Raw genomic sequence first — 25,156 nt, 5'->3', positions numbered from 1 at the left:
ATTCTGGGGCTTCGTCTGACATACTTTGGACATGTTGTAAGGAGAGACAGGTCTTTAGAGAGGGACATCATGCTGGGTAGAGTAGAGGGATAGAGGGACAGTGCAGGGGGGAAGACCCTCTATGAGGTGGATTGATTCGGTTACTGGGGTAATCAGGATGGGTTTGTCAGAGGCAATGCGATTGGCACAGGATAGAGCAGGGTTTAGGGCTGTTGTACATAGGGTCGCTATGAGTCGCAAGCGACTCGACTGCACATAACAATAACAACAACATACATACATACATATTCTTTGCATTTTTATCATTTAATCATACTCTCTTTAGTTACTAATGTAATGATTTTCATATTTCAGTCTGCCCCATCTATAAAACGTTCACCTCCCAAGAACTTAAAAACTCCTCTCCCACAGCCTGTAACACAAACCCTTAATTGTGACTCCATAGTGCTATGGCTTCACATCCCTCACTGTCTTTGCACGCAGTCTTTAGTCCTACCAACACTTTAAGAATAAAATTTTCCCTGATCCTTGTTATTTCAGATGTAGAAGATGAAGGACTGCATTCTTCCATATGGATTGCATCTCAAGATCAAGAAAACAAAGATTCTTACCACCAGGTCAATTGGCGGCATCATGATAGAAGGAGAGGAGTTTGAGGTTGTTAACATTTTCATTTTGCTCTGATTCACAATCAAGACTCTTGGCATCAGCACTTAGGAAAGCAAAAGACAAGTTGCTTTCGGAAGGTCTGTTGTCAGGGACTTTCTCCAGAGTGCTGAGATCAATGTTGTCAGTTCAGAAACTAAGATGTATCTGATCCAGTTCATTATCTTTTCAATTGCTTACCATGTATCAGAGAGCTGGACAATGATCTATGTATGCTTTTGAGTTGTAGTCCTGGAGAAGAGTATTGAACATACTGTGGAGAACAAACAGGTTAGTCATGTAGAGGGTGAAAGCAAGTTGCCCCATTTAAGCAAGGATTTTGAAGCTCTGTCTCTTTGGGCACATAGCCATGAGACCAATCCTTGGATAAGAACATCATGCTAAGAAGTGTAGATGGTCAACACAGGAAAGGAAGATCCCAGATTAGATGGATTTACAATGTGACTGTGGCAATGGGGGCAGGTCTATCAGATACAGTAAATTTGGCTCAGGATATAGTGATAGGGCAGGGTTCAGAGCTATTGTTCATAGGGTGGATATGAGTTGTAGTCAACTCAATGGTACACAACAACAACAATTTTACATATAAATATATATAATGACAGTGTATACCTTTTAAGGCTTGACTGTTATTTAAATTTTGTCTTGATACCATTATTTATTCATGAGAAATTCCAAAGACATGTATATGCCTTGAATTTTGTCAAAGGCTTTTTCTGCATCAATTGATAGGATCATGTGTTTCTTGTTCTTTGCTTTGTTATCGTGAGTAATTAGGTTGTCAGGGAGCTCTGGTGGCCTTGTGGTAAGAAACTGTGCTGCAATACCAAAGGCACATAGTTAAAATCCACCAGCTGCTCCCCATGAGGATGGGAAACTCCTCTTGTGCAATTAACGACCTCTGAAAACCTGCTGGAGTGTCACCTGTTGATCGGTTCCAACTCGATAGTATGCAACAGTTACGTTATTTGTTTCTCTTATGTTAAACCACCCTTGCCTAGCTGCTATGAATCCACATGGTCATGGTGAATTAATCTTTTGATGTATTGTTGGATCCTATTAGCCAAGATTTCATAGAATTTTGGCATCTATATTCAAAAGAAATATTACTCTTTAATTTTCTTTTTTTGTTAATATCTTTGCCTGGTTTTGGTAATAGGATTATGCTTACTTCATAGAATGATTCTGGGGGTGTTCTTTCTTTTCCAATTTTTAAAAATACTTTGAATGGCATTGGTGATAATTCTTTTCTGAATGCTTGGTAAAATTCAGCCACAAAGTCACTGGGGCTAGTACTTTTTTTTAAATGAGGTGTATTTTTATTACCTACTCAATTTCTTCTTTTGCGAAAGGTCTGTTTAAGTTCATCTGTCTGTGTCAATCTGAGAAGAGGGCTAGTTTCAAGAAATTTTTCACTTCCTCTAGGTTTTCCAGTTAATCAGAGTATAGTTTTTCATAATTTTCTGATATTATTAGTTTAATATAAGCAATTTCTGTTATGATGGTACCTTGATCAGTTCTTATTGTACTTATTTGTATCTTCTCTTTTCTTTTGTTAAGTTTGCCAATGGTTTGTGAATCTTATTGACCCTTTTCTTTCTTTTTTTTTTTTACCCTTGTGAAGAACTAGCTCCTGGTTATGTTGGTGGTTTCACTTGTTTTGCGGCTTTCTATTTCATTTATTTTCGTTCTTGTCCTTTTTATAGAGAAGGAGGATTAGATTTTTTTATTTTGTTATTAGATAGAAGTTATGAGTTAAGTTATTCATTTTGCTTCTTTATTTCTATTTTATGTGTGTGCCTATTTCTATGTACTGCCCCCTGATGATTGCCTTAGTTGTATCCCTGAGGTTTTGATATCTTGTCTTTAAATTGTCATTTGTTTCCAGGAACTTTTTAATTTCAGGTTTTTTTATTTCTTTTTGCATGCTATTTAACTTCAACCTGGGTGGTTTTATAAGCTTTACCCTTTTTCATGAATTTCTAGTTTTATTTCATTGTGGTCTGAGAAGATACTTTCTATTATTTCAATATTTTTAATTTGTTGAGGCTTGCAGTCTCTCCTAACATACGATCAATTCTAAAGAATATTTAATGTGCAGTTGAGGAGAAATTAAGTTGACTTTTTATTGGGGGAAGTATCCTCAATACATCCACAAGATCGAGCTGAATGATTATAATTTCTATCTTCTGCATCTTTGTTAAGTTTTTGGTTTTTTGTTTTTTCCAAGATGACCTATCTTCTGGTGAAAGTGGTGTAATAAAGTCTCCTACAACTATTGTGGTGCTATTTAGCCTCTAAGATTGTTAACCATTGGTTTATGTAGTTTGCAGATCTATCATTTGGTTCAGGACCAAGATTATGTATTCTTGATCTGTTGTTCCTTATCTTTTATGGTGGTTTTAATCCTAAAGTCTACTTTATAAGAGTTTAGTGATGTCACTCTTGATTTTTGTGAGTGATATTTTTTTTTCTTTCCCAGACCTTAATTTTTAGTCTTTTTCCTCATTCCTTAGGTATGTCCCTTGTAGGCAAAATGTTGATGAACTTTGTGGGGTTTTTTACACATTCTGCTACACTTTTTCTCTTACTTGTTACATTTAGTCCATTCACATTAAGTGTGATGAGTGACAGGCCAGGTTATACTGTTGCCATTTTGTTGTGTTTCCTTTTTGAGATTTTTTTTTGTCATTATCATCCATCTACTTTCCTTTGGTGTCTCTATGTTGAGGACTTATTTTGGAATTCCTTGTAGAATTGATCTTATTTTCACAAATTCCTTAAGTTCCTGCTTTTCGGAAAATGACTTAATTTCTCCTTTTTATTTGACAGACAATTTTGCTGGGTATAGGATTCTCATCTAGCAATTGTTTTCTTTCAACTTTCTGTATATGCTACCCTATTGTCTTCTTGCTCCCTTGGTTTTGCTGAGACGTCAGAATTTAATCTAATTGATTCTTCTTTGTAGGTGATTCTTTGGTGTTTTGTTTGTTTTGATTTGGTTTGGGGTTTTTAGCTGCTTTTAGTAGTCTAGTTTTTACTTTGGATAGTTTGCCTATGTTTTAATGATTTTCTTTTGGGGCATAGTCTCTTGAGTTTTGCTGAGCTCCTTGAATTTGTATTTCCTCATTTCTCATACAGCCTGGGAAGTTTTCTCCTAGAATCTCTTCCATAATTTTCTCAATGATTTCCGTCCCCTCCTCATATTCTTGAAATCCTACCATATGTATGTTCTTCCTTTTGCTATTATCCCATATGATTCTAATGTTTTCTTAATTTCCTTCATCTGCCTCTCTGACTTTTCTTCTAGTATGTTTCCATTGAGGTTTTTGTCTTCCAGCTCAATTATTTCTGTTCCATCTCTTCTGTTCTACTTTTTTGTCTCTCCAGTATTTTAAAAGCTTCTGCCATTTCATCTTGACACTCTAGATTTAGCTTTCATGCATTTGTATTATTTCTAACACTGTGTTGGCTATACCCTCTCTGTCTTGTAATTTTTTTTATGTTCTTGTATCTCTTCTTTCTTTAGTTCCAAATTTTTCTTCCATCATCTGCAATTTCTTCTGTAGTTTTCATATTCCTCCATATTAATATATTTATTCTGGTTACCTGTCTCTGGGATATTCACTTTATTTATGACCTCTGTTCTTTCTACCATCATTTACACCTTTTCCTGTATATGTTCATTTAACTCCATATCAATATATATTTTATGATACCTTGTGTCTGGGGTATTCATTGAGTCTATATTATGCTCCGCTTTTTTAGGAGAAGGCTTATTTTGTTTTTCACCATGTTTGATGCTTTCTGGTGCTTTCTTGACATTATCTGAAGTTTTTCCTTTTATGTGTTAGGCAATTTCTATTTAACTGAATGGATAGTTGATAGTTCTTTGTCTTTGCCATATTGTGGGTTAGTTGTTAGAACCTAGAGTGTTCCTGTTATAGAGAAGGGCAACTTGCTATGCCAAGAGTCTTTTCTTGTCCTGTTCAGTGAGAAAGCTCACCTTTCCTAAAATCCTTCCACTTCTCTCTGACATCAATACATACTTGAAGGAGTCTCGCCTGAATGCTGCCTGCCTCTTCTAGAATTTGTCTTCGGTGTACCACAGTGTGCCCTGAGAACAATTTCCTCCTGGCTGCTGCTCTCTCTATAGCTGGGAAGGTACAAAAGGATCAGGGCCCTGACTCTTCATGCAGCTACCCTCTCATGCATCCAGCAGCCAGGTGAGAATCTCTCCTTTCTGCACTTATCTCTTCTAAAGTTTGCAATTGCCCTTGTTGGTGCTGGTGCACAGGAAAGCTGCTCTCTCTCTACTAGTGTATGGTCAATGGGAATAGCGACACCATGTATTTCTATACAGCTGCCCTCTCAGGTGTTCAGTAGCCTGCTGGGCATTTCTCCTGCCTGTGCCCACCTCTTCTGAAGTTTATAATCGTCCTTGGCAGTGCTGATGTTTATGGCAGCAGGAGATCACCTTCCTTCTGTCTGCTGCACTAAAAATTTGTAGTTTTTATTGACTTATTTAATTTCGCATAATACCCTCCTATGTTAAAAATTCATAATTATTTATAACTACATACTATTATATTGTTTGCATGTAGCACATTTTGTTTATCCATCTATTCATCCATTAATGAGTCCTTAAGTTATCTTGTTTATTTTGTGAGCAGCTCTGCAATGGACACAGAAGTGCATACATTTCTTCATGTCTCTTGTATTAGCTCTCCAGGGTTGTTGTTAATGTTGTTGTTAGTAGGTGTCTTTGATTTGAGTACAACCCATAACGACCTTATGAATAACAGATCTGAATCCTGTCTTATCCTGTGCCATTCTCATACTTCCTGACACACTAGAGCCCATTGCTGCAGTCACTGTGTCAATTCACCTAGTTGAGGGTCTTCCTCTCCTTCATGGTCCCTCAGTATTTCTGAATATGATGTCCCTCTTCAGGAATAGTACCTGCTAGCAACATGCTCAAAGTATGTGAGACAAAGCTATCTCATCTTTGTCTCCAATGAGCACCCCAGCTGCACTTTCTCCAAGACAACTTTGTTTGTTGTTTTGACAGTACTTGTAATATTCAGTGCTCTTCTCCAACACTACAGCTCAAAGTCATAAATTCTTCTTCTATCATCCTTATTTATTATCCAGCTCTCAGTTGCATAGCAGGTGATTGGGGGGAAAAAACATGGCCTGAATCAGACACACCTTAATCTTCATCATTTTTCCAGAGTAGATGACTAGGAATGGGATTACTGGATTTCTCTTAATTACAGTTTTAGTATTTTGAGGAAGTGCTGTAGTACTTTGTATAGTGATTGTACCAGTTTATAAATTTGTCAACAGAAGGTAAAAATTCTAATTATCTAATATATTTTCCAAAAGTAATTAAAGAAAAGGTACAAGCTGTGTTGAAGGCATTGACAAAAAATAATGGCCCAGGAATTGATAGGATACTGATTGGCATATTTCAACTAACAGATGAAGTCCTGCATGTTCTCATCAGTGTGCAAAAAAAAATATTTGGAGAACAACTAGGTGGTCGATTACCAGAAGAGATCCATATATTTGTTCCTATTGCCAAGGAAGGTGATCTGATAGGATGTAGCGATTATGGAATAATGTTATTAATATTGTATAAAAGCAAAATATTGCTGAAAATAATCTGAAAATTACTAGAACAATACATAGAAACTTTCCAGAAGTTCAGGCTGGATGGAGAAGGAGCCATGGCACCAGGAATATAATTGTTGATGTCAGATGGATACTGATTGACACTGGAAGTATGTCTATTTGTGTTTTATTAAAGCATTTGACTGTGTAGATTTGCCTAGAATGTGATAATTATAATTTTTGAGATGGGTAATATTTCATTCAATTGGGGCTTGAAGTTAGTTTTCCTGATCCTAAATCTTTTTGTGAAGTCATAACTATAAAAACAATGTTTAGTTCACTTTTATTAAAATCAAACAAACAAAAATTCACAACATCCAACACTAAACAAAAACCAAGCCAACAAGTGCTAAGTCTGATTTGTCCCACTGACTCTTCAGTCTTGGGAAATAGGTCATCTAATATAGGGAGTCTTATTTTCCCAGAGGGTTGTTTTCCAATTCTGTAGGATGCTTGAGTGATAATATTCCTGAGCTCCAAAGTAGCTTCTCTGTGACAAGCAATAAACGTCTTCCTCTGTGCTCTCAACAGGCTCTCCTGGATTCTTTAGCCCAGAAACACAATTCTGCAAAAGTATTTAAAGAAAATTTAGATCAAATTCATCTTAATATAAAATAAATTATTGCAATATATGTTTCATATCAATTTCTTAAACGTGAGCTTTGCTTATCTGTTTAACCAGATGGTCTTTGTGTACAAAATGGAGATACTAGTGATAATATCCTATTTACTATGTGCAGACACTATTCCAAATGTTTACTCTATTTTCTTATTTAATGTTCCTTGAAAACAATATTATTTTAGAGGCAAGAAAATTGAGGGACAAAGTTATTGGGGAACATGCTCATATTATTTTATAGATAAAGTAAATGAAGTCACAAAAGTCACTCCATCACAAAATGACAAATACTACATAATACTACTGTTATAAAACAGGACTGGCATTGAGGTTGCAGGGAAACTAAGAAAAGAGGGGGTAAATAATGAACACTCCATTGGAACACATGAGGTAAAGACTTGTTTAAAAGGAATATATGATTAGGCACTATTTACATGACAACAGTCCCGAATAAGAGGTGCATAGCAAAGCGGGCTGGGGTGGGAGGGAGGGAGTAAACTGCAACAGTTGAATGGATTTTTAAAAGAGAAAAGTGAACTAGAGAGAAGGGAGTAAAGAGGAAAATGTGCAACTATGAATGAATGGAAATTCAAGTTTTCTGTAAACTTTCATTAAAAAATCACAATAAAAAATTATAATCAAACAAAATCAAGGAAGACTAAAGCAAGAATTTTAACTCTGGGATCCAAGGTCTAAAGAAAGCTTTCACCCTAATATATAAAATCACTGTAAAGTTTTGTTAATATACACTATGCATGTGAATAAATGTATAAGTGTTCTTTTTTTGGTCTAGGATTATTTAAAAAAAACCACAAAAAGTGAGATGGAGAAATGCAAAAGAAACAAACAAAACCCCAACAATTGAAAAGTATTAAATCAGGAATCACTGAGTTGAGTGTAACCAGACTTGGGATATTATTTTTTATCACTTCTTTCCATATAAATAGGATTATTTAATTTCTCTTTCATCTCTTCTTAGGATAAACTCTCCTTAATTATGTGAAACAAAGGGTATTATTTTCCCCCCATTAGAACAGGGGAGTTCTGTGCTGCTTATTTGTTTGTGTGGTGGACAAATGAGACATGAATGAAAATCAAGTCTACAAAAATTTATGCAAATCATCATAGAAAAGATAATTTACAAATAGCAGGCACTAAGTTCAACTTCTCATTAAACTACATACATGAACACACTAAAATACTAATTTAGTTCTTGCTACCTTCAACCAAGATTATTTTGATAGAAGAATCAACTCACAAAAATTATGTTATTTGTTGTAGTTATATAAAAACACAAATGAAAATTGTTCTCACATGTTAAAATCAGTGAAAATTTAGAAAAAGAAAAGTGAATTTTAATGGTACTAAAAAATGCATAAACAAAGTTAACTTTTAAAACTTACTCATTACAAATTGCTTTCATTTGTGATTAAAATTATTGAAGCTGCAATTCTGCCCAGAACCGCAATCATTATTCTCTGAATTCTTACAGTATTTGTATTTCACTTAAAAAATTCTCTTCATTATTGAGCTTATTTTAAAAACTAAGACTTTGTTTTTATTTTCTCCCTTAATTTATCATATGTGGTAGAAAAAAGTGGATGATGCTTAGTGAAATGTATGGTGCTGATTAAATAAATTAATACATAAAAACATTTGATACTTGGTGTTGTCTGGTTGTGTAGGCTTACATTTCTCTATTCAACTCATTAAAATGCAAACACACAGCCTGGAAAGAAGTCAACAGATTGTATGTAGTAAAATGACTCAGAAATCTGGAAAGAAGAAAGAGAATTCGTTTGGAACTTCAAGACATAAAGAATTACATGCTGGGCCACTGTAGCTTGGCTTGGGCTCTGGAGAAAAAGGTGATCCAAAATAAATGTGGTGCAGTGCTCCAAACACTAAGACATGACATGCAAATCAATCCACACCCAGGAAAATCTAGACACATCACCAAAGAGTTCATTTTGATTAGTCTACAAAAAATACAGGGAGTTCTGGTGGCCTAGTGGCTAGAAGCTGTGCTGCAATACCAAAGACAACTTCCTTCCTGATTTTAAACCGTACAGTGTTACCTTGCTCCATTTGGACAAAAGCTTCTTGATCTAGGTATGCATTTCCCGTGAGCAGAGTTAAGTGTTCTAAAGTCATTCTTCTCAATGTTACCTATAATTTGTCATGATACTGTCTAAAGGGGAGAAAATGCGGCTTAGGGGCACAGGGCCATGAGTTTATTTCTGAAAGGGCCAGAGGGAGTGAGAATAGTCCAGCCCCTCACTACTCCAAAGCAGAAAACAGATTGAAGAGCCTGTTATCCAGCTTGATGGTACCTGCAGAGCCCCACCAGCAGAAAGAGGTTTGTTTATTCATTGCTGACTCGCACAGTGAGAGTTATGGTACTGAGAATGGGGTTTATTAGGGAAGTGATTTTAAGAGAGGAGGAGGCAAAGACTATCACCCGATACAGGTCCAGATTTTAGCCCAAGTTCTGAGATACAATTCCTAAATTAGCTCAAGGCTCTCGTTTTAGTTCAGCAGTCAAATCCAAATCATCCAGCAAAGTTTTCCTCAGAGCAATTATAAGTCAGCGTGTGATTCAAGCATCCAAAAAGAACAGCAAAAACCATTAACTGTGGTGAGCACAAATGCAAAACGCCTTAGGTCATACCTTTCCAAAGTTTCTCCACCGAAATGCCAACAATCTATCACCATCACCTGGATCTTGCTCCAGTCTTCCTCAAGTGGAAAGCACTTTTTCTCTTATCCATATCCCACAGTTTTTGATGACTTGCAGGACTATGCTGATTTCCAAGACCATTTGTCTACAGTTAAGGTAGCTGGGAACCAGAGGGGGCTAATTGTAATGGCTGAAAAAAGTCAAATTTTAGGCTAATATCACAGCCCACACTCCGGCATTTCTTAGCCATTATTTCTCGTTATCTGAAGGATCAATCATCCCCTTACCATTATCTATACATAGGAAAATACATAAGCCAGCTGCTTTAGGTCTTATGTCATAATCCCTCCATTAACCAATTTTTAATTTGCCCAGTCTTATCAAACCAGTTCTCTGAGGAAACAAGTATGCCTTTTTCTCTGAAGCATCTTCTGTTACACTTGAATCTGCATCTATGGGCAAAGGTCCAGTCCAGGACAAACCCTCATGTCATAGCAATCAACACAAGATCATAGAGTGAAACATCTCTTCTTTTTGCGTTCCAATCATTTCATCTCCAGCCATCCGTGGCTAGGTCCAAATAGGCATCAGTTGCCAACTCATAACTCCACACATCTTCTTGTTTCAGACCAGCTGGTCCCCTTACCAAACTTTAGTCCCACATGTGCCAACTCAGCACATCAGTGATTCCTGGGACACCCTGTTCCACAAACCAGTTACCCTTCTTCATTTATCTATCCATCATGCTAGGGAGACAGTGCTAAAGGAACAAGTCCAAACTTAGCCTGGCTCTTCATTACTGCCTATCTCCCACTTCCATTCATCCATTCATTCCATTCCTCAAGTATACCTAGGTGGTCACTACAAGTTGAACATACTTGCCAACTTCCTTTAACTTTAAAAGTCCTGGAAAGGGAGTTCTGATGCTTCCTCCTTCCTCTCATGGTGGTCACCATTAGTTAACCATAAGTGTCAGCTTTTTCTTGCCTCCGCTTCATTGCAAAAGTCTCTCTTTAAGTGCTTGTCTGCTTGCAAAGGTAACTGTGCTCAGAGTACTAAGTAGGCCTTTCTTAAGCAGAGCTTCACACTCTGTCAAATTCTACTACTACAAGCATTCTTTTAGATCAAATTATTTCCCTTTTTGAATAACCAATTATTATGCAACTGGCTTATATGTTTCTTTAATTACAATGTGCCCCAATCAACAAAACTCTTTATCATTTTTAATATCTTATTATATTAACAAAAAGTTTACTTTTTTATAATATATATCAACATAACATTATGATATACAAAGGGAAAAAATCATATATATTTTTTAAAGATTCTCAGATTCATCTTTATATATTTCGTCTTAGGTCGTAAGGCAGCTTCACAACTTTTCTTTCCATCTTTGTGACAGCAAAAGTAATCTTTTAGATTTCTCCCTCACTTTTTAGACACAAATAATATTCATTTTAAGCGTATAGCTCCACACATCTCACATTCACAAAACCAATCCATGAGTCTGTAACAAAAAATTCCAGTCCTTCTGACACCAAATGGCTTTAGGGGGGGAAATGGCATATGAGGGCATAGGGCTTTGACTGTCTTTCTGAAAAGGCTAGAGGGAGTGAGAATAACACAGCTCTTCACCACTCCACACCCAGGCCCATGCTGCCTGTAGTGCCCCACCCATAGCAAGAGGTTCATTTATTCATTGCTGACTTGCAGACTCAGAGTGGTGGTATGGAGAATGAGGTTTATTAGAGAAGTAAGTAAGAGACTTGTGGTGGCAAGATTTGAGGGAGACTGGAGCAAAACATTGGTGTCAATACCCTGGTGATGGTGGTTAACATAGAAATAACAGAAGATGGAAAGTGTATATAGAGTCACTGTACTGGAAGGAATTTGCAGACACAGAAAAATTTCATGAAATAGCATATGAGCTAGAGCCTATGGTGATGAAAGAGGTTCAAACAGCTTTGAAGGAATTGGCAAAAAATAAGGCCCCAGGAATAGATGGTATACCAATTGACATATATCAACTAATAGATGCTGCCCTAGGTGGGCTCACCAAGCTGTGTCAAGAAATCCGGAGGACAACCCCTAGGCCAACTGACTGGAAGAGATCTATATTTGTTCCCATTCCAAAGAAAGGTGACCCCACAGAGTGTAGAAATTATCAAACAATATCATTGCTGTCACATGCAAGCAAGATTCTGCTGAAGATTATCCAAAAATGACTGGAACAGCACATTAACAGAGAACTGCCAGAAGTCCAGGCTGGGTTTAGAAGGGGTCGTGGTACTAGGGATATTGTAGTTAATGTTAGACGGACCTTGGCTGAAAACAGGGAATACCAGAGGAATGTCTATCTGTGTTTCCTTGATTATGGAAAGGTATTTGACTGTGTGGATCACAACAAACTGTGTCTGACTCTGACAAGAATGTGAATCCCAGAACAACTGATTGTGCTAATGCGAAACCTATACTTGGACCAAGAGGCAGTCATCAGAACAGAGCAAGGAAACACTTCATGATTCAAAAATTGGAAAGGGTGTACATCAGGGTGTGTCCTATCTCTATACCTTTTCAACCCATATGCAGAACAGATTAGCTAGGTGGCTGGGCTCTAAGAAGAGAAGTGTGGCATCAGGATTTGTGGAACAAATCATCAACAATCTGCATTATGCAGATGATACAACCCTGCTTTCTGAAAATCAAGAGAACCTGAAGCGCTTGCTGCAGAAGGTCAAGGACTGAAGCCTTCAATATGGATTGAGGCTCAATATCAAGAAGACAAAGATTCTCACCACTGGGATAATTGGCAGCATCAGAATGGATGGTGATGAGATTGATTGTGAACAGCTTTAGTTTGTTTGGCTCCACAGTCAACAATCTTGGCACCAGCAGTCAGAAAAATGAAAAGATGTATTGTGATGGGAAAACCTGCTGCTAGGCCTCTCTCCAGAGTACTAAAGATCAATGGTGTCACTCTGGAGATTAAGTGCAACTAATATAGGCCATGGTCTTTGCAACCACTTGCTATCCATCAGAGAGCTAGACAATGACTACGGATGATAGAAGGAGAATTGACGTCTTTGAGCTGTGGTGCATGGACTGCTAAGAAAGCAAACAGGTTCATCCTGGGGAGGGTTAAACCAGCCTGCTCCTTGGAGGCAAAGATTCTAAAGCTTTATCTGACATACTTTGGACATGTTGCAAGGAGGGACCAGTCCTTGGAGAGGGACTTCATTCTTCGGAGGGTGGAGGGACAGTGCAGAAGAGGAAGACCCTCTATGAGGTGGATTGAATCACTGACTGGGGTAATGGATGTATGTGTGTCAGAAACAGTGAGACTGGCACAGGACAGAGCAGGGTTTAGGGCTGTTATATATATAGTTGCTATTAGTCACAGGCAACTTAAAGGCACATAACAACAACAACAATAATAATAAATACCACCACCAAGTGGAGAAGCACATCCACAGAAAACTGCCAGAAATGCAAGCTTAGTTCTGTAAAGGATATTGAAATTGGGATATCATTGGTAATGTCAGATGGATCTTAACAGAAAGCAGAAAAGATCATTACCATTCTTTTACTAAATATGCCAAAAATATTCGACTGTGGACTATATAAATTGTAGATAAAATTGCAAGAACAAGAATCCCATAGCATGGAATTGTGCTTATGAGAAATGTGTACATAGAGAGGCAATTTTCAAATAGAAGTTGATACATGGTTTAAAGTCAGGAAGTGTGTGCATCAAGACAACAGTATGGTCAATCTTTTCACTACCTTACTCAATTTCTATGCTGAAAAAATAATTGAAGAAGCTGGACTATCTGAAGAACAATGTGGCAACAGGATTGGAGGAAGACTCACTACTGGCTTGTGATACACTGATGTGCTTGCTAAAAGGGAAATGACTTGAAATACTGATTGAAACTCAAAAAATATAGTCTTCATTTTACTTCGTGGGGTTTTTGCGTCTTCGATTGCCTGGGAAGATGGGATGGGTCTGCGGGGTCTGAGGCTGTCCTCTAAGCTGCCCAACTTCTGCTAGTCAGATGCCTTAGGGCTGTTGTACATAGGGTCGCTATGAGTCGCAGGTGACTTGACGGCACATAACAACAACAACAACAACAACAAATCATTTTACATTACACTTTGACATAAACAAAACCCTCACAACTGGACCTATAATTAACATCATAAAAAATGTAGAAAAGAGTTAAGTTGTCAATGATTTAAATGTATCTGCATTCACAATTAACACTCATGGAATCAACAGTGAAAAAATAAAACCATCTAAGTTGAACAGAAGATGCTTTAGCAAAAGAGACATGCCTGTTTCCTCAGAGTACTGGTTTGACAGGAATGGGCAAACCAGAAATTGGCTATCTAAAAGGGAGATTTTAGGGTATGAGACTTGAAGAAGCTGAATTACACACTCTCATCAATGTAGTTATTAGTATAAAGAATGTGAGGGGAGGAAATCCCACTTTATACATGAATGATAGACAGTGTAAATGAATGATTGCATTTGAATCAATGTACATGCATGAGACACAATGTATATGAATAATTGTGTACAAAGCAATAAAACTTTTAATTGTTTTTTAAAAAGAGAAATACCATCAGAGGGAAATAAAAGACACTGAATCAGCTACCAAGGACCTCTATAAGGTCCTAAAGAGTAAAGATTTCAGTTTAAAGATTAAGATGCACCTGCTTCAGGTCAAGGTATTTTCAATTGATTCATATTCATGTGAAAGTTGGACATTGTATAAGGAAGACTGAACTGTGGTATTTCTGAAAAGTTTTAAGAAAGCCATGAGTTATGAAAAGAACAAACATTTGCCAAAGTGCAGTCAAAGCACTCCTTACAAGCAAGGATAGCGAGACTTCATCTCACATCCTTTGAGTATATTGTAAAAAAGAACCAGACCCTGGAAAAAGACATGATTCTTGGAAAAATAGGAACTCTTTGAAAAAGAAGAAGATTCTCAAGGTGATGGATTGGCATGAGGACTCTTAACAATGGGCTTGAGCACAGCAGACTGTGTGGAAGGCACAGGATTGATGAGGGTCTTATTCTGTCCTATCTAGGATGCGATGTGTGGAACATTACTTAAACTAACAACAACAAATTCACAGAGGCTTGTGGGCCTTATATCCTTGGAGAGTTGTTTCAGTGGTCTCTTCCTCCCCTTTTTTCTGTTGTTGTTGAATGCTGACAAGTCGAGCACGACTCATAGCAGCCTGAACCCTTTCTATAACTATTACTGTTTCTCAAAATTAATAGGATTTTCCAGAGGCATGTTGTTTAGGAAGTGGATAAAACACTATCTGTAGAAGTGAACATCTCCTTACATTAGAGAGATAGTCTTTTCCCTTTATCTCCAGGAGTTTATGAGAATCCACAGTCAAGGGTGAGAGTCAATACAAGCTTAGAGTCCAGGGACTTGTATTCCAGTTTCAGTCTTACTAGTTAATTGGCTATGCGTGCGTGACAACCAATGTCATTTCCTTTAAAGAGTAAAATAACTAAAGCATTTTAATCGTGCATTGGGTATAACTCAAAGAACTTGACACTTTAGTTGGCATGAGGAAAATGTTAGTTAAATTTAACCCTGTGATATTAGATTTGTATTTCTGGTACAAAGATATTGAGAAAAATTATATAACCATCACCAATGCATCTTGTCACAGAAGGAAATAAATAACATAAAAGCAACTAAAAAACTAGGAATTAATGGGTAAGCTTCATGAATTTGATGAATGTCATTACTTTGCCCCCATTGATTAACAAAAGGTAGCAGTTATTTTTTTTTAATCAAGTTCATCCCTTTTCATCAATTCCCTATTTTTATTCCCATTACCTGTCTATGTATTTCAATATTGCAATTTCCCCCCTCTTCTTCCCAAGAAAATGCAAACTTGGAGAATGGTGGTCGTCCCCCTTCTGTTCTTTGTCTTTTTCTTTTTTAACCATGTAGAGTTTTAATGGTTTCAACTTATCTTCTAAATTATTACAACAATTAGATCCCTTTCTCCTCCAGATAAGAGGAGACTAGGAGGTTGACTTATAATGGATTCTACTTTTGCTTCAGTCTAGGTCAGGATTTATGGAGACCTCATGTGGTAACAAGAGGCACCACAAGTTTTCTTTGGGCTGGGTTTTAAGAGTGAAAGGGAAATACAGGATGTATTTGAAAAGCAAAACAATACAGGAAAAAGGCCACTGACAGGGAGTTAATGTTATCAAGGCACAACAACAGGTCTCAACAGACATCCTTCAGTGATACAGACAGTATTATAATAAATATTATGATAAAGCAATGGTTTTAAAAGCAAAACACCTGGTCACACACCTACGTAATTTCCCTTTTTAAAATAAAATATAATGCAATAAAATCACTGTGTCATGTTTCTCAGGAATTACATAGTCTTTCTATTTCCCTTTAATTAAGCCCATTGGGTAAATCTTACTGAAATGTTGCATTACAGTTTATATATATCTATATTTCTGTGGGAGTTTTGCTGAGGATGCTATTTTCAGCTCTTTTCCTGGTTTTATAGAGAATGGAAGTAATCCAGGGGTGGGGGGAGAAGAAAATCAAACTTGGGCTTATGTTTAACAGTCATTCTGCAGTGTAGATAATACTGCCTATGAATATTTGAAATGCAGAGATAAGAGTTTTCAATTAAAATACACACCAGGTATATGGGTGGGAAATGACTAAAATGCTCATGTTTTGTTGTTGACAAAATATCAACATGGTGCTTTAAAATGAATCACACTAAAAAAAAAAAAAAAAAAAGAATCACACTCAACAGTTCACACTGTCCAGGAAGGACTCACAGCTATCTTTCCCCACAGGCAGTAAATCACAAGGAGGAGATTGCCCATCTTTCTCCCTCAGACCCCTTGATGGAATTGAACTGAGACTCACTACCCATTAGGCTGCCAGAGTTCACATAGTAATACTTTAATCACAGTTCACTGGCGTGGAGTAAAGAAAATTCACAAGGGTAAAAGCGCTCCATCAATGATTGATATTTGCTCTTTATCTCATTTCCCTCTTGGGAAGATGTGACCTATGGCTTCTTCTTGCTCTTTCTTAAGGAAGTGATATAATGTACCTTTAAGGCAAGATCTAGAAGGACAAATGAGTTAATAAATGTTAAACGTTTTTAAGCACTTAAAGGAATAGAGTAACATAAATCTGAGTCAATAAACCGAGTCATCCTAAGATTTCGGATCTGATTATCCCAAGGACTTCGGAATTGCACCTAAAGGGCTTGAGTTTTCTCGGACAACAGCAAGACACAAGTAGGCAAAGGCAGTCACTATGAAAGAACTAGGAAACTCTAACCTGCAAAAAAGAAAGACAAGCTAATGAGAATATTGGAGAGATTTCTGGTTGTGTGCCTGTGATCATTCTAAAGGTATCCATTTCAAAGCACCTACTATGGGGGAGTTGTTGCTGTATTTACTTTGGCTGAGGCATTGTGTTAAATGCTGGCAACACAAAGATGATTTAGAAAGGTGTTACTCTCAGAAAGGGAGAAGCAGAGACCAACCGCTACCATATCATGGCACTGGTGTTAAGCTCCAGCCTTGCACAAATTCATGCAAAACGAATACCACAGAGGTGACAGGGGACCCAAAATAAAATGGCATGAGTGGTTTTCAATTCAAGGGAAAGTGTGGACTCAATTTAGATGCTGTTAAAAACCAACAGTGACATTTGGTTTTGCCTGAGGAGGGGAGAGGAGGGCGTGGGACAGCCCTAGCTGTTGTCAGACACACGTCACACTACAGAGACAAGTAGAACCAAGGAAATAACTCTTTGGAACAGAGACTGGTAAAAAACCAAAAAACAGGAAAAAAACCCCAAAACCCAAAAACCAGAAGTGCCCTAAAATAAGGGAAACCTTCTGGTGCTACGCGCGTTGCTAGGGATTTTTCCACCCCTTCTCCTTCCCTGCCTAAGAGAGTAGAATCACACAGACATATTCAAGCCCTCGAGTTTTGTGAGCGCATTGGATATTCAAGGCGTCAACGGAGCATGCTGTTAGGAGTATGAGTTCAAAGAAAGGGTTAAGCGGAAGGGGGTGGCTTAGAGCAGGGAAGACTGGCAAGGAGGCTGAAAACACGGCGACTCTCCAACTTGCAAAAACTCTGAACTTTCAAGCTCCCCAAAAATACACGCGAGTGTGTCTGTGAGCGCAGGCAGCTCTATTTCCGCATGTTTTCCCTTCTTTTTTTAAAAAATCATGATCTCCCCGCATCTCAGTCTCTGGCTGCCTGGCAGACAGTGAGCAGCCCCTTAGGATCCTGTGGCAAAGGCTGCAGCAGACACACTGGCAGCTCTTTTTAGGAGACGAGTGGTGATCCCAGCCGTCCTCCTGCCCCATTGCGTCCGGGCTAACCACCTCCTCGGCCCCCGGGTCGCCCCAGGCCCGCCCGGGGGGGGTCCCAAGCCTCCTCCCTCGGGTAACTTTAACGGGCGTGGGAGCCAGGGAGCAAGCCAGCTGAGGTGCGTCCCCGCGCGCCGCCCGCCGCCGCCTGGCGCAGGCAGCACGGCCTCACCTCTTCCCGGCGAGGTGCGGGGTCCCCGCGCGCAGCCAGTGGGCGGCGCCGGGCGCTCGGGGCGGGGCCGAGGGTGGGGGCTCGGGCGGCTATATAAAGGCCGCGCCTGCTTAACTTCTGACTTGGGCTTATTTATTTCGGAAGCGCCCGGACGGCAGAGGCTGGTGGTTAGCCCAGTCGGCAGCGGCAGCGGTGGCGGCGAGGGATGGAAGCGCCGTGGCTCCCGGGCGCGGGCTGGAGCTGCCGAGCTTGCCGGGCCCTGCGGGAGTGCTGAGCAAGAAAGGGGTCGTCCGGGGCCCGCGGGCGGCTCGAGAAGCGCGGGCCGGGGTTTTTGTTTGGCAGCGCGCAGGTCCCAGCACCCCAAGCGGACCACGCCAGTTGCAGCAACAACCCACCTTCCCACAGCCCCGGCGAGACTTGGGCGGCTGCGTCTGTCCTATTGTTTAGACACTTGCCCGGGGCTCCGGAGACGGCCACCGCCTACCCTCTCCCCTAGTCCCTCTGCGGACCCGGAGGCGAGGACAGCAGCAGGAGAGAGGCAGGGGCTGGAAGGAGTTCGGCGCCTAGGGGCAGCCGCAGAGTCAGGTGCACAGGCGGCGTCGACACGTCGGTGGAGGCTGCCCTCCGTGGGGGACGCTATCCAAAACCTGGGGAAAGTTCCTGCACTTTGAAGACACTACCCCACTTGTGGGCGACTGCCGAGGGGCTGCGCCCTCCTAGGAGGCCTGTTCTGCTTTCCTTCCACCTTTGCCATCAGGTGTCTGCTGCGGAGCTGCGGCGTATCCGGGAGACCAGAGTGGTTGGCACACGCGCGCGCACACACGACTGCCATTCAGCTAGCTCCTGGGCTCAGTCTTGGAGTAACGTATCCCACTGGTCCGCCCACCACCCCATCTTCTTCCTGGACACCCCAACTGTATCCTGGGCGCAGACACCCTCACCTTGGCCTTTCCACTCTTACTGATCTGCCTGCCTGCCTGCAAATCCTGCCCCAACCAATCCCCTCTGGTCCTCGCGGAAGCTCACGTCCTCAACTTAGCCTCTTGGATTTTTCTCTTCTGGGGTCGTGCCTAGTGGATATTTCTACTGGCTGCAGAGGCTCGACTGCCCTTTTGTCTTTTCAGCGTGACCTCCGGGCAGGCCCCGGTGCAGAGCGTCGCCAAGGACGCCTGGCGGGAGGCGGGATTGCCTTGCCACCCTTCAGCGAAGTGCAAGTGTGTGTGTGAAACCACCCTTGGCTACTGAGAGCTGGCAAAGACCATCTGGGGCTGCGGGAACCCGGGCAAAAGCGCGTGAGCGGCGCCCCCCCTCCCCGCCGGGCTGCGCGCCTGCCCCGTGCGCCCCCGCGCGCTATGTTCAGTCCCCCCGCACGCTCTGCCTCCTGCCCGCAGGGCTCCTGTGTCTTCTAGCTTAGGAGAGCTCACTTTGATTGGGCCACTGTTCCCACTGTGACCTCTCTTCTGCCTGGAGGAGTAGATTTCGAATTCATAGAAGGAGTGCACTGGATCCCAGCAGCCCCTCATCCCTCTGCGCCACCGGCCCCTGCCTGCGTGGCCATTGAGAGCCCCTGCTCGGTTACCGCCAAGTCAATCCTCGGAAGCGTGATCGCCCGCTGCTCTCGGGGATTCCTTGCAGCCTGGGACCAGACGACTGATCTTCAGACCTGAAGTTGCCAGAAGAGGGAGGAGGAAGGCGTGTGCCTCCACGGTCTTTACTGTTACTTCCTCGTCATTTATTTTGCACATTCCTACCAGTCCGCTGGCCCCAGGCTGGACCACCGGGCCTCGCGCGCACTACACGCTTCCTCGGATCAGCGACCTGAAGAGAAACCCGCGGGCGCTGACGATCGAGGCGGCAGCGGGAGAAGATGCGCGGGGCTGGCTGGCAGACGCTGTCCCTGTGGCTGGGCTTAGTGCTGGGGGTCCTGGACGAGGTGGCGCCCCAGGCGTGCCCGGCCCAGTGCTCTTGTTCCGGCAGCACCGTGGACTGTCACGGGCTGGCGCTGCGCAGCGTGCCCAAGAATATCCCCCGCAACACTGAGAGGCTGTGAGTATGGGCTTCTCCTTTCTTCCCCCCACATCCTGCCTGCCATCTGAGTCATGTACCCCTTTCCTTGTGACTGGAGGGACTAAGTGCATTCTGCAGTCTACCCTTCCACACAGCCTGCCTAGTCTCGCCAGGAGGGCGAAGGGCGAGGATGGGCATCAGTTAGGGAGAAGGAACTGCTCCTGGAGGGGCGCACCGATCAGCAACTGCAGTGGGCTCTTCCCCTTAGCGTCCCATTCTAGCCCTACTGTGTGCGGGCGGCTTTGAAGCTGCAGAGTTGGGGTACCAGTGTTTGCGGGTGCCTGGGGCGAAGGAGAGGCGACCTTGCGCCCTAGACTCAGTGAATGAAGTCACCTTGCAGTTGTGGACACTCTGTTCGGTTTCAGGGCCAAGTCCCTTCTCTGGCGGTGCGGGGACTCAGAGGAGCGAAACCCTCAGCTTCCCTGCTTTGTGTTACTCTCCCGCGCGAAGGGAGTGTGGAAAGGGTCTGGGGGCGCCGGCTTGTCCGGTCCGCGGGCGGTGCTCTCAGGCCCTGGATGGAGTAGACCGCTGGACGCGCCAGCGCCCCCCGTTGTGGCCGCCAGCGCCTGCCACTCTCCACCACTCCCGTCTCCCCGGGGAGGCGGTGGCGGTCCCCTGGGATCTGCCTGATGGGCACCTGCTGGGGACGACCACCTCCCCGTGTCCAGGCGAAGTTGCAGCTGGGGCCTCCTCCCATTGGGGTCTCCTGCTTCAGGGATCCGGTGGCACTCGGCTGCCCCCTCCAGCCCTTCTCGCTGAGCCCCAGTGCCCGTGTCCACCTTTCTGGCAGTTTCTGCGCCGCTTCACGTGGCGGCAGCTCCCCTGCCCTCTCCTCTCCGCGCTCCGCTGCCCGCAGACGTCCCCGCCTCCCTGCCCCCGCCAGGCTCTAATGAAGAAGTAAAAGCAGGCCGGCTGCTGACGGCCCACGCGCTCCTTGTGGGGGCTTCCCGAGTTCAGGGAAGTGGAGCATGGAGGCCGCTCCCTTTGTGACCGCCGAGGCCGCCGCCTCGCGCCGCCCCAGCGCCCTACGCGCGCTCCGCTCGCGCAATTGCGCGTGGGCCTGGCGCGCGCGGGGTGAAGGCTGCGAGGGCCTCCGCGTGGAGCGCGCCCAGGCCCTCTTGGTTCCGGCGCCAGCGGCAGCGCGGGGCACCCCCTCTCACCTCCTCGTCTCCACCTGCGTGGTTCTGGGGCCCTGGAGTTGCTCCTCTTATCCAGCCCATTCCAGTTCTAGCCTTCAACATGGCTTTCAAGGCCCACTTGAGTTTCTTAATACAAGTTTGCATATAAGTACTCCAGACTCGCGTATTGACCACCCTCCCTTTCCCAACTAGCAGGGCACAGAGATTCTGAGGGGTCCTATGGGAAGTGTCTTGTAAAAACGTGATCCACCTATTTTAACTGGGGGAGAGAATGCATGCTATAGCAAGTAACTAATACAAGACCCCAGCCACAACCATTCTGGGCACCTCCGAGGAAACGTGGGTCGGGGAGAAAAAGCAGTAATTCAGAGTTCTATTTTAGCCCCTGTCATTTCATGCTCTTCAAAACAGTTTAAAGTTTAAGCACTAACACGTCTTACTTACTCAACAACAAAAAGGAACTGAACTCAGGGAAAGAAAGAAGGAGGGGGAATCCACCACAAAACCCAGCCACCCCAAAACACAGCAGGGCAGTCGCATTTCAGAAAGATTCCCAGGAAGAATCTGCAAAGAGTTCCCAAAATAGTTTATCTGCTCTGCTTGTACAATTCAATCGCTGAAAACAGTACGCACTGAAGTGCAGATTTCAGACCTGTGGTTTTCAAGTCGAAGGTAGAAGACAGTAAAGTAGAGGCTGCTGCCCTGAAGGGGAACTTGGAAACCGCAGAGAAACCTGGTTTTGTTTGAAATGATTGGAAACAGGGCAAGTTTAGATTCTGACCAAAGATGCCAGAAGGGTAGGTTATGTTTCCAGAAGGAAAGACAAAAACAAAACAAGCACCTCCAAGTCCACTTCACGACCTGGTTGGACAGAGCAGAACTCCAAAGGTGTTTTACCTTTTCAGGGACTAGACTTTTTCTGTCGTGGGGTTGTTGGTGAGTTCGAACTGCCAACCTTTTCATTGACAGGCTAAGCACTTGGTGCTAGTGATGCTGAAATTTTCACAGCCATGGCAGGACCTAAAATTTGTTTGTATCACTGTGCTGGTCCTTTTCACATTGCAGTGTCAGCGGGGGTGCCCTGAGCTGCAAAAGAGTAGTTTAGTTTTCCTACAAACATGGGATTGTTGGAAGGTAAATACCTATAAATGCAAGTCTTTGAAGCACAGCTCTTTTGATGGCATGTTAATCTTTTTCTTTACCTTAGGAAGTTTAGTCATCATAATATCTAAGAAGGATTGTTCTACAAAAATTTTTTTAATGTTCCACCTGAATAGTTAAGTACCAGAAAAGTATTCCTTTGGCATCCTGAGGGAAACTTTTGGGAGTATACATAGCAACAATAATAAAGCAACTGTTCTTTTTTTTAAGCATGAATACATTTGAAAACACAGCACATCCATATATATGCAAGCTAAAATGGAAAGTGATTTCATATATATTCATGTACATAACAACAAACTTGGTGGTGATATATAATCACATTACTCTAGTCACGTGGTAGCAAACATCACATTTGTAAACTTAAGAATTTTTTTAAAAATTTCATTACAAGGCCATTCCCTTCTTTCTCCCATTTATTTAGTGAGTGACTTAAAACACTAGGATAAATTTGTATTCTTTACTTTGTCGAACCTCAAATTGAGAGAAATAAAATGGAGCTGCTATTTTCTTCCTTGTTTTTGCAGAGACTTGAATGGAAATAATATCACAAGGATTACTAAAACAGATTTTGCCGGGCTTAAACATCTAAGAGTTCTGTAAGTGAGGTTTTCTGTGTTTTGGATCATTTTTGTTTTGTTTATTTTTGATAATTCTTTTTTTGGTCTCAGTTTTAATAACTCTTAGTGACAGAAACAAACTTTTAAAATACCTGGGCTTTTTGTTTATTACTGTACTACAAATTTTAATTAACAGCTAGGATTTTAAATTGGATGTATGCTATAGAAACAATATTATAAAAGTGATTTAAAATGTCAGTTATATCATATCCTAAGTAGGGGCTAATGCATATAAAAATGCAGAATAACTGCTTTTTGCAATATGAATAAGTAATGTGAGACATTTGATACAGTTTTAAAATTGGGTTTTATATTAACTAGAGAAAATACTAGTGGGTCTGCATTTTATTATTACTAATATAATAATGTTCAGGTTTTCCTGGAGAGAACAATGAGTTAAAATGTTTAACTTCAAACTTAATTCAGCTCCTCTGCAGAGTGTGGAAAAATGCTTACCTATAAAAATATATTGGCCATATTTTAAAGTGTTAGATATAGTTTTAACTTTGTAGCTTTTGTAAAATTGTTTCAATATTACTTCCCTAAATAGAGGGTTAAATTAGTGAGTTAACCAGCACTTGCAGTCTATTGTTATGTTAAATTGTTTTCCTCCCTAAGTTGTCAATATTTGCATCACAAGGATTATACACTTTGGACCCTGATTCATGTTTTAAGAGACATAGATCATACATTATTATAAGTTCTTCCAGTTGCAGATGGATATTGAGAAAGTCAGAGCAGAAGTATGTGTATGATGAATTACTGTAAAAATTCTGTCATTTTGTAAATGAAAAAAAAAAACAAAACACCTCATTTAAAAATCTGTCTATGCCCAAACAGCCATCAAACTGTAGTTTCTGAGTTGCTGTCCAGATAAACTGTGGTTTCAAGGTTAAACTTACACCAGTTATAAAGACCTGAGAAACTAGAGGAATATTTTACATGATGGTATTGTGATGTTTGTGCTAATTAACTCCCACCCCACCCCTTAGCTTCCTCTGAAATGTATGAACTTTCACTGAATATTAGTTCCCAACCCCAAGCACTGTTTGGGATTTGAAAGGGAAGGATACAGCACATTTCTGAGTTACTGAATTGAAACTTAGTTAGATGGTTCCTGATGACTAGAAGTCTCATGTTCTACTTTGCATTTCAGGCAGCTTATGGAAAATAAGATTAGCTCTATTGAAAAAGGAGCATTCCAGGATCTTAAAGAACTGGAGCGACTGTAAGTATTTTCAGTTCCAAACTTATGACAACAGAATAACTCGTGTTTATTAAAAAGAAAGAAAGGGGGGGGGGAAGCTTGAACTTCAAGGCACCGTGCCTGCATTTTCACATCCTAGCTTTTGAAAGATTATAAAAGAGGATGGCTAAGTGGTTTTCACTTTAAATGCATGAAGAGTAAGTACAGTGTCTGGATGAATAATACTAATGTATTAAAACTCAAAAATGTGGACTTATCTCCAGAGGTGCTTACTCTGTACTCATGGCCTTGTGTCTTGCCTCTCTGTGTTTTCCATATTACATACTTACTTGATTGGATTCTTTTTTTTTTTAATGGAGAGAGAAAGTGTTGATTTATCTGCATTCTGGCATTTTCTTGTGTATTTATGTTGTTTTTTCTTAAATTTCCATAGTGTTGTTTTTGTGCATCTTTGGTGAAATTGGAGGAAATGTTTTAAATGTTTGCTGATAGACATTTACCTTTTAATATTTTAAAAAAATTATGACAAACAGTATTAATATTTCTATCTAGTGTTATTATCTTACAGTAGTCTTTGAAACATCTATCATTGGAAAACACAGATTAAAAATAGTAGGAATAGAGAGAACAGTTGGTGTTATCAAACCATAGGCATTTTTAACCTTGATTTCTGCTCCCCCTAAGAAAGTTGAATATATATTTCCGATTTAACTATATTTATTTTCAGAAACAAA

At 41.2% G+C, this 25,156-nt stretch overlaps 1 protein-coding gene across 1 annotated transcript in view; it reads left to right on the top strand.

Annotated features, from left to right (window-relative positions):
* Positions 1-20,095: 20,095 nt before the first annotated feature.
* SLIT2 (slit homolog 2 (Drosophila)) overlaps positions 20,096-25,156 on the top strand; it is a 632,406-nt gene continuing 627,345 nt past the window's right edge. Inside the window, exons 1-3 of the mRNA XM_006884512.1 lie at positions 20,096-20,274; positions 23,123-23,194; positions 24,372-24,443. Of these exons, the coding sequence (XP_006884574.1) occupies positions 20,096-20,274; positions 23,123-23,194; positions 24,372-24,443 (323 nt within the window). The remainder of the gene's footprint in view (positions 20,275-23,122; positions 23,195-24,371; positions 24,444-25,156) is intronic.

The sequence above is a fragment of the Elephantulus edwardii genome, unplaced genomic scaffold (genome assembly GCF_000299155.1).
Source record: "Elephantulus edwardii isolate Elephantulus edwardi_28Jun2011 unplaced genomic scaffold, EleEdw1.0 scaffold00035, whole genome shotgun sequence".
NCBI classification, from domain to species: Eukaryota; Metazoa; Chordata; class Mammalia; order Macroscelidea; family Macroscelididae; genus Elephantulus; species Elephantulus edwardii.
The sequence above is the reverse complement of the archived record's forward strand: the minus strand, read 5'-3'. Positions and strand labels throughout refer to the sequence as shown.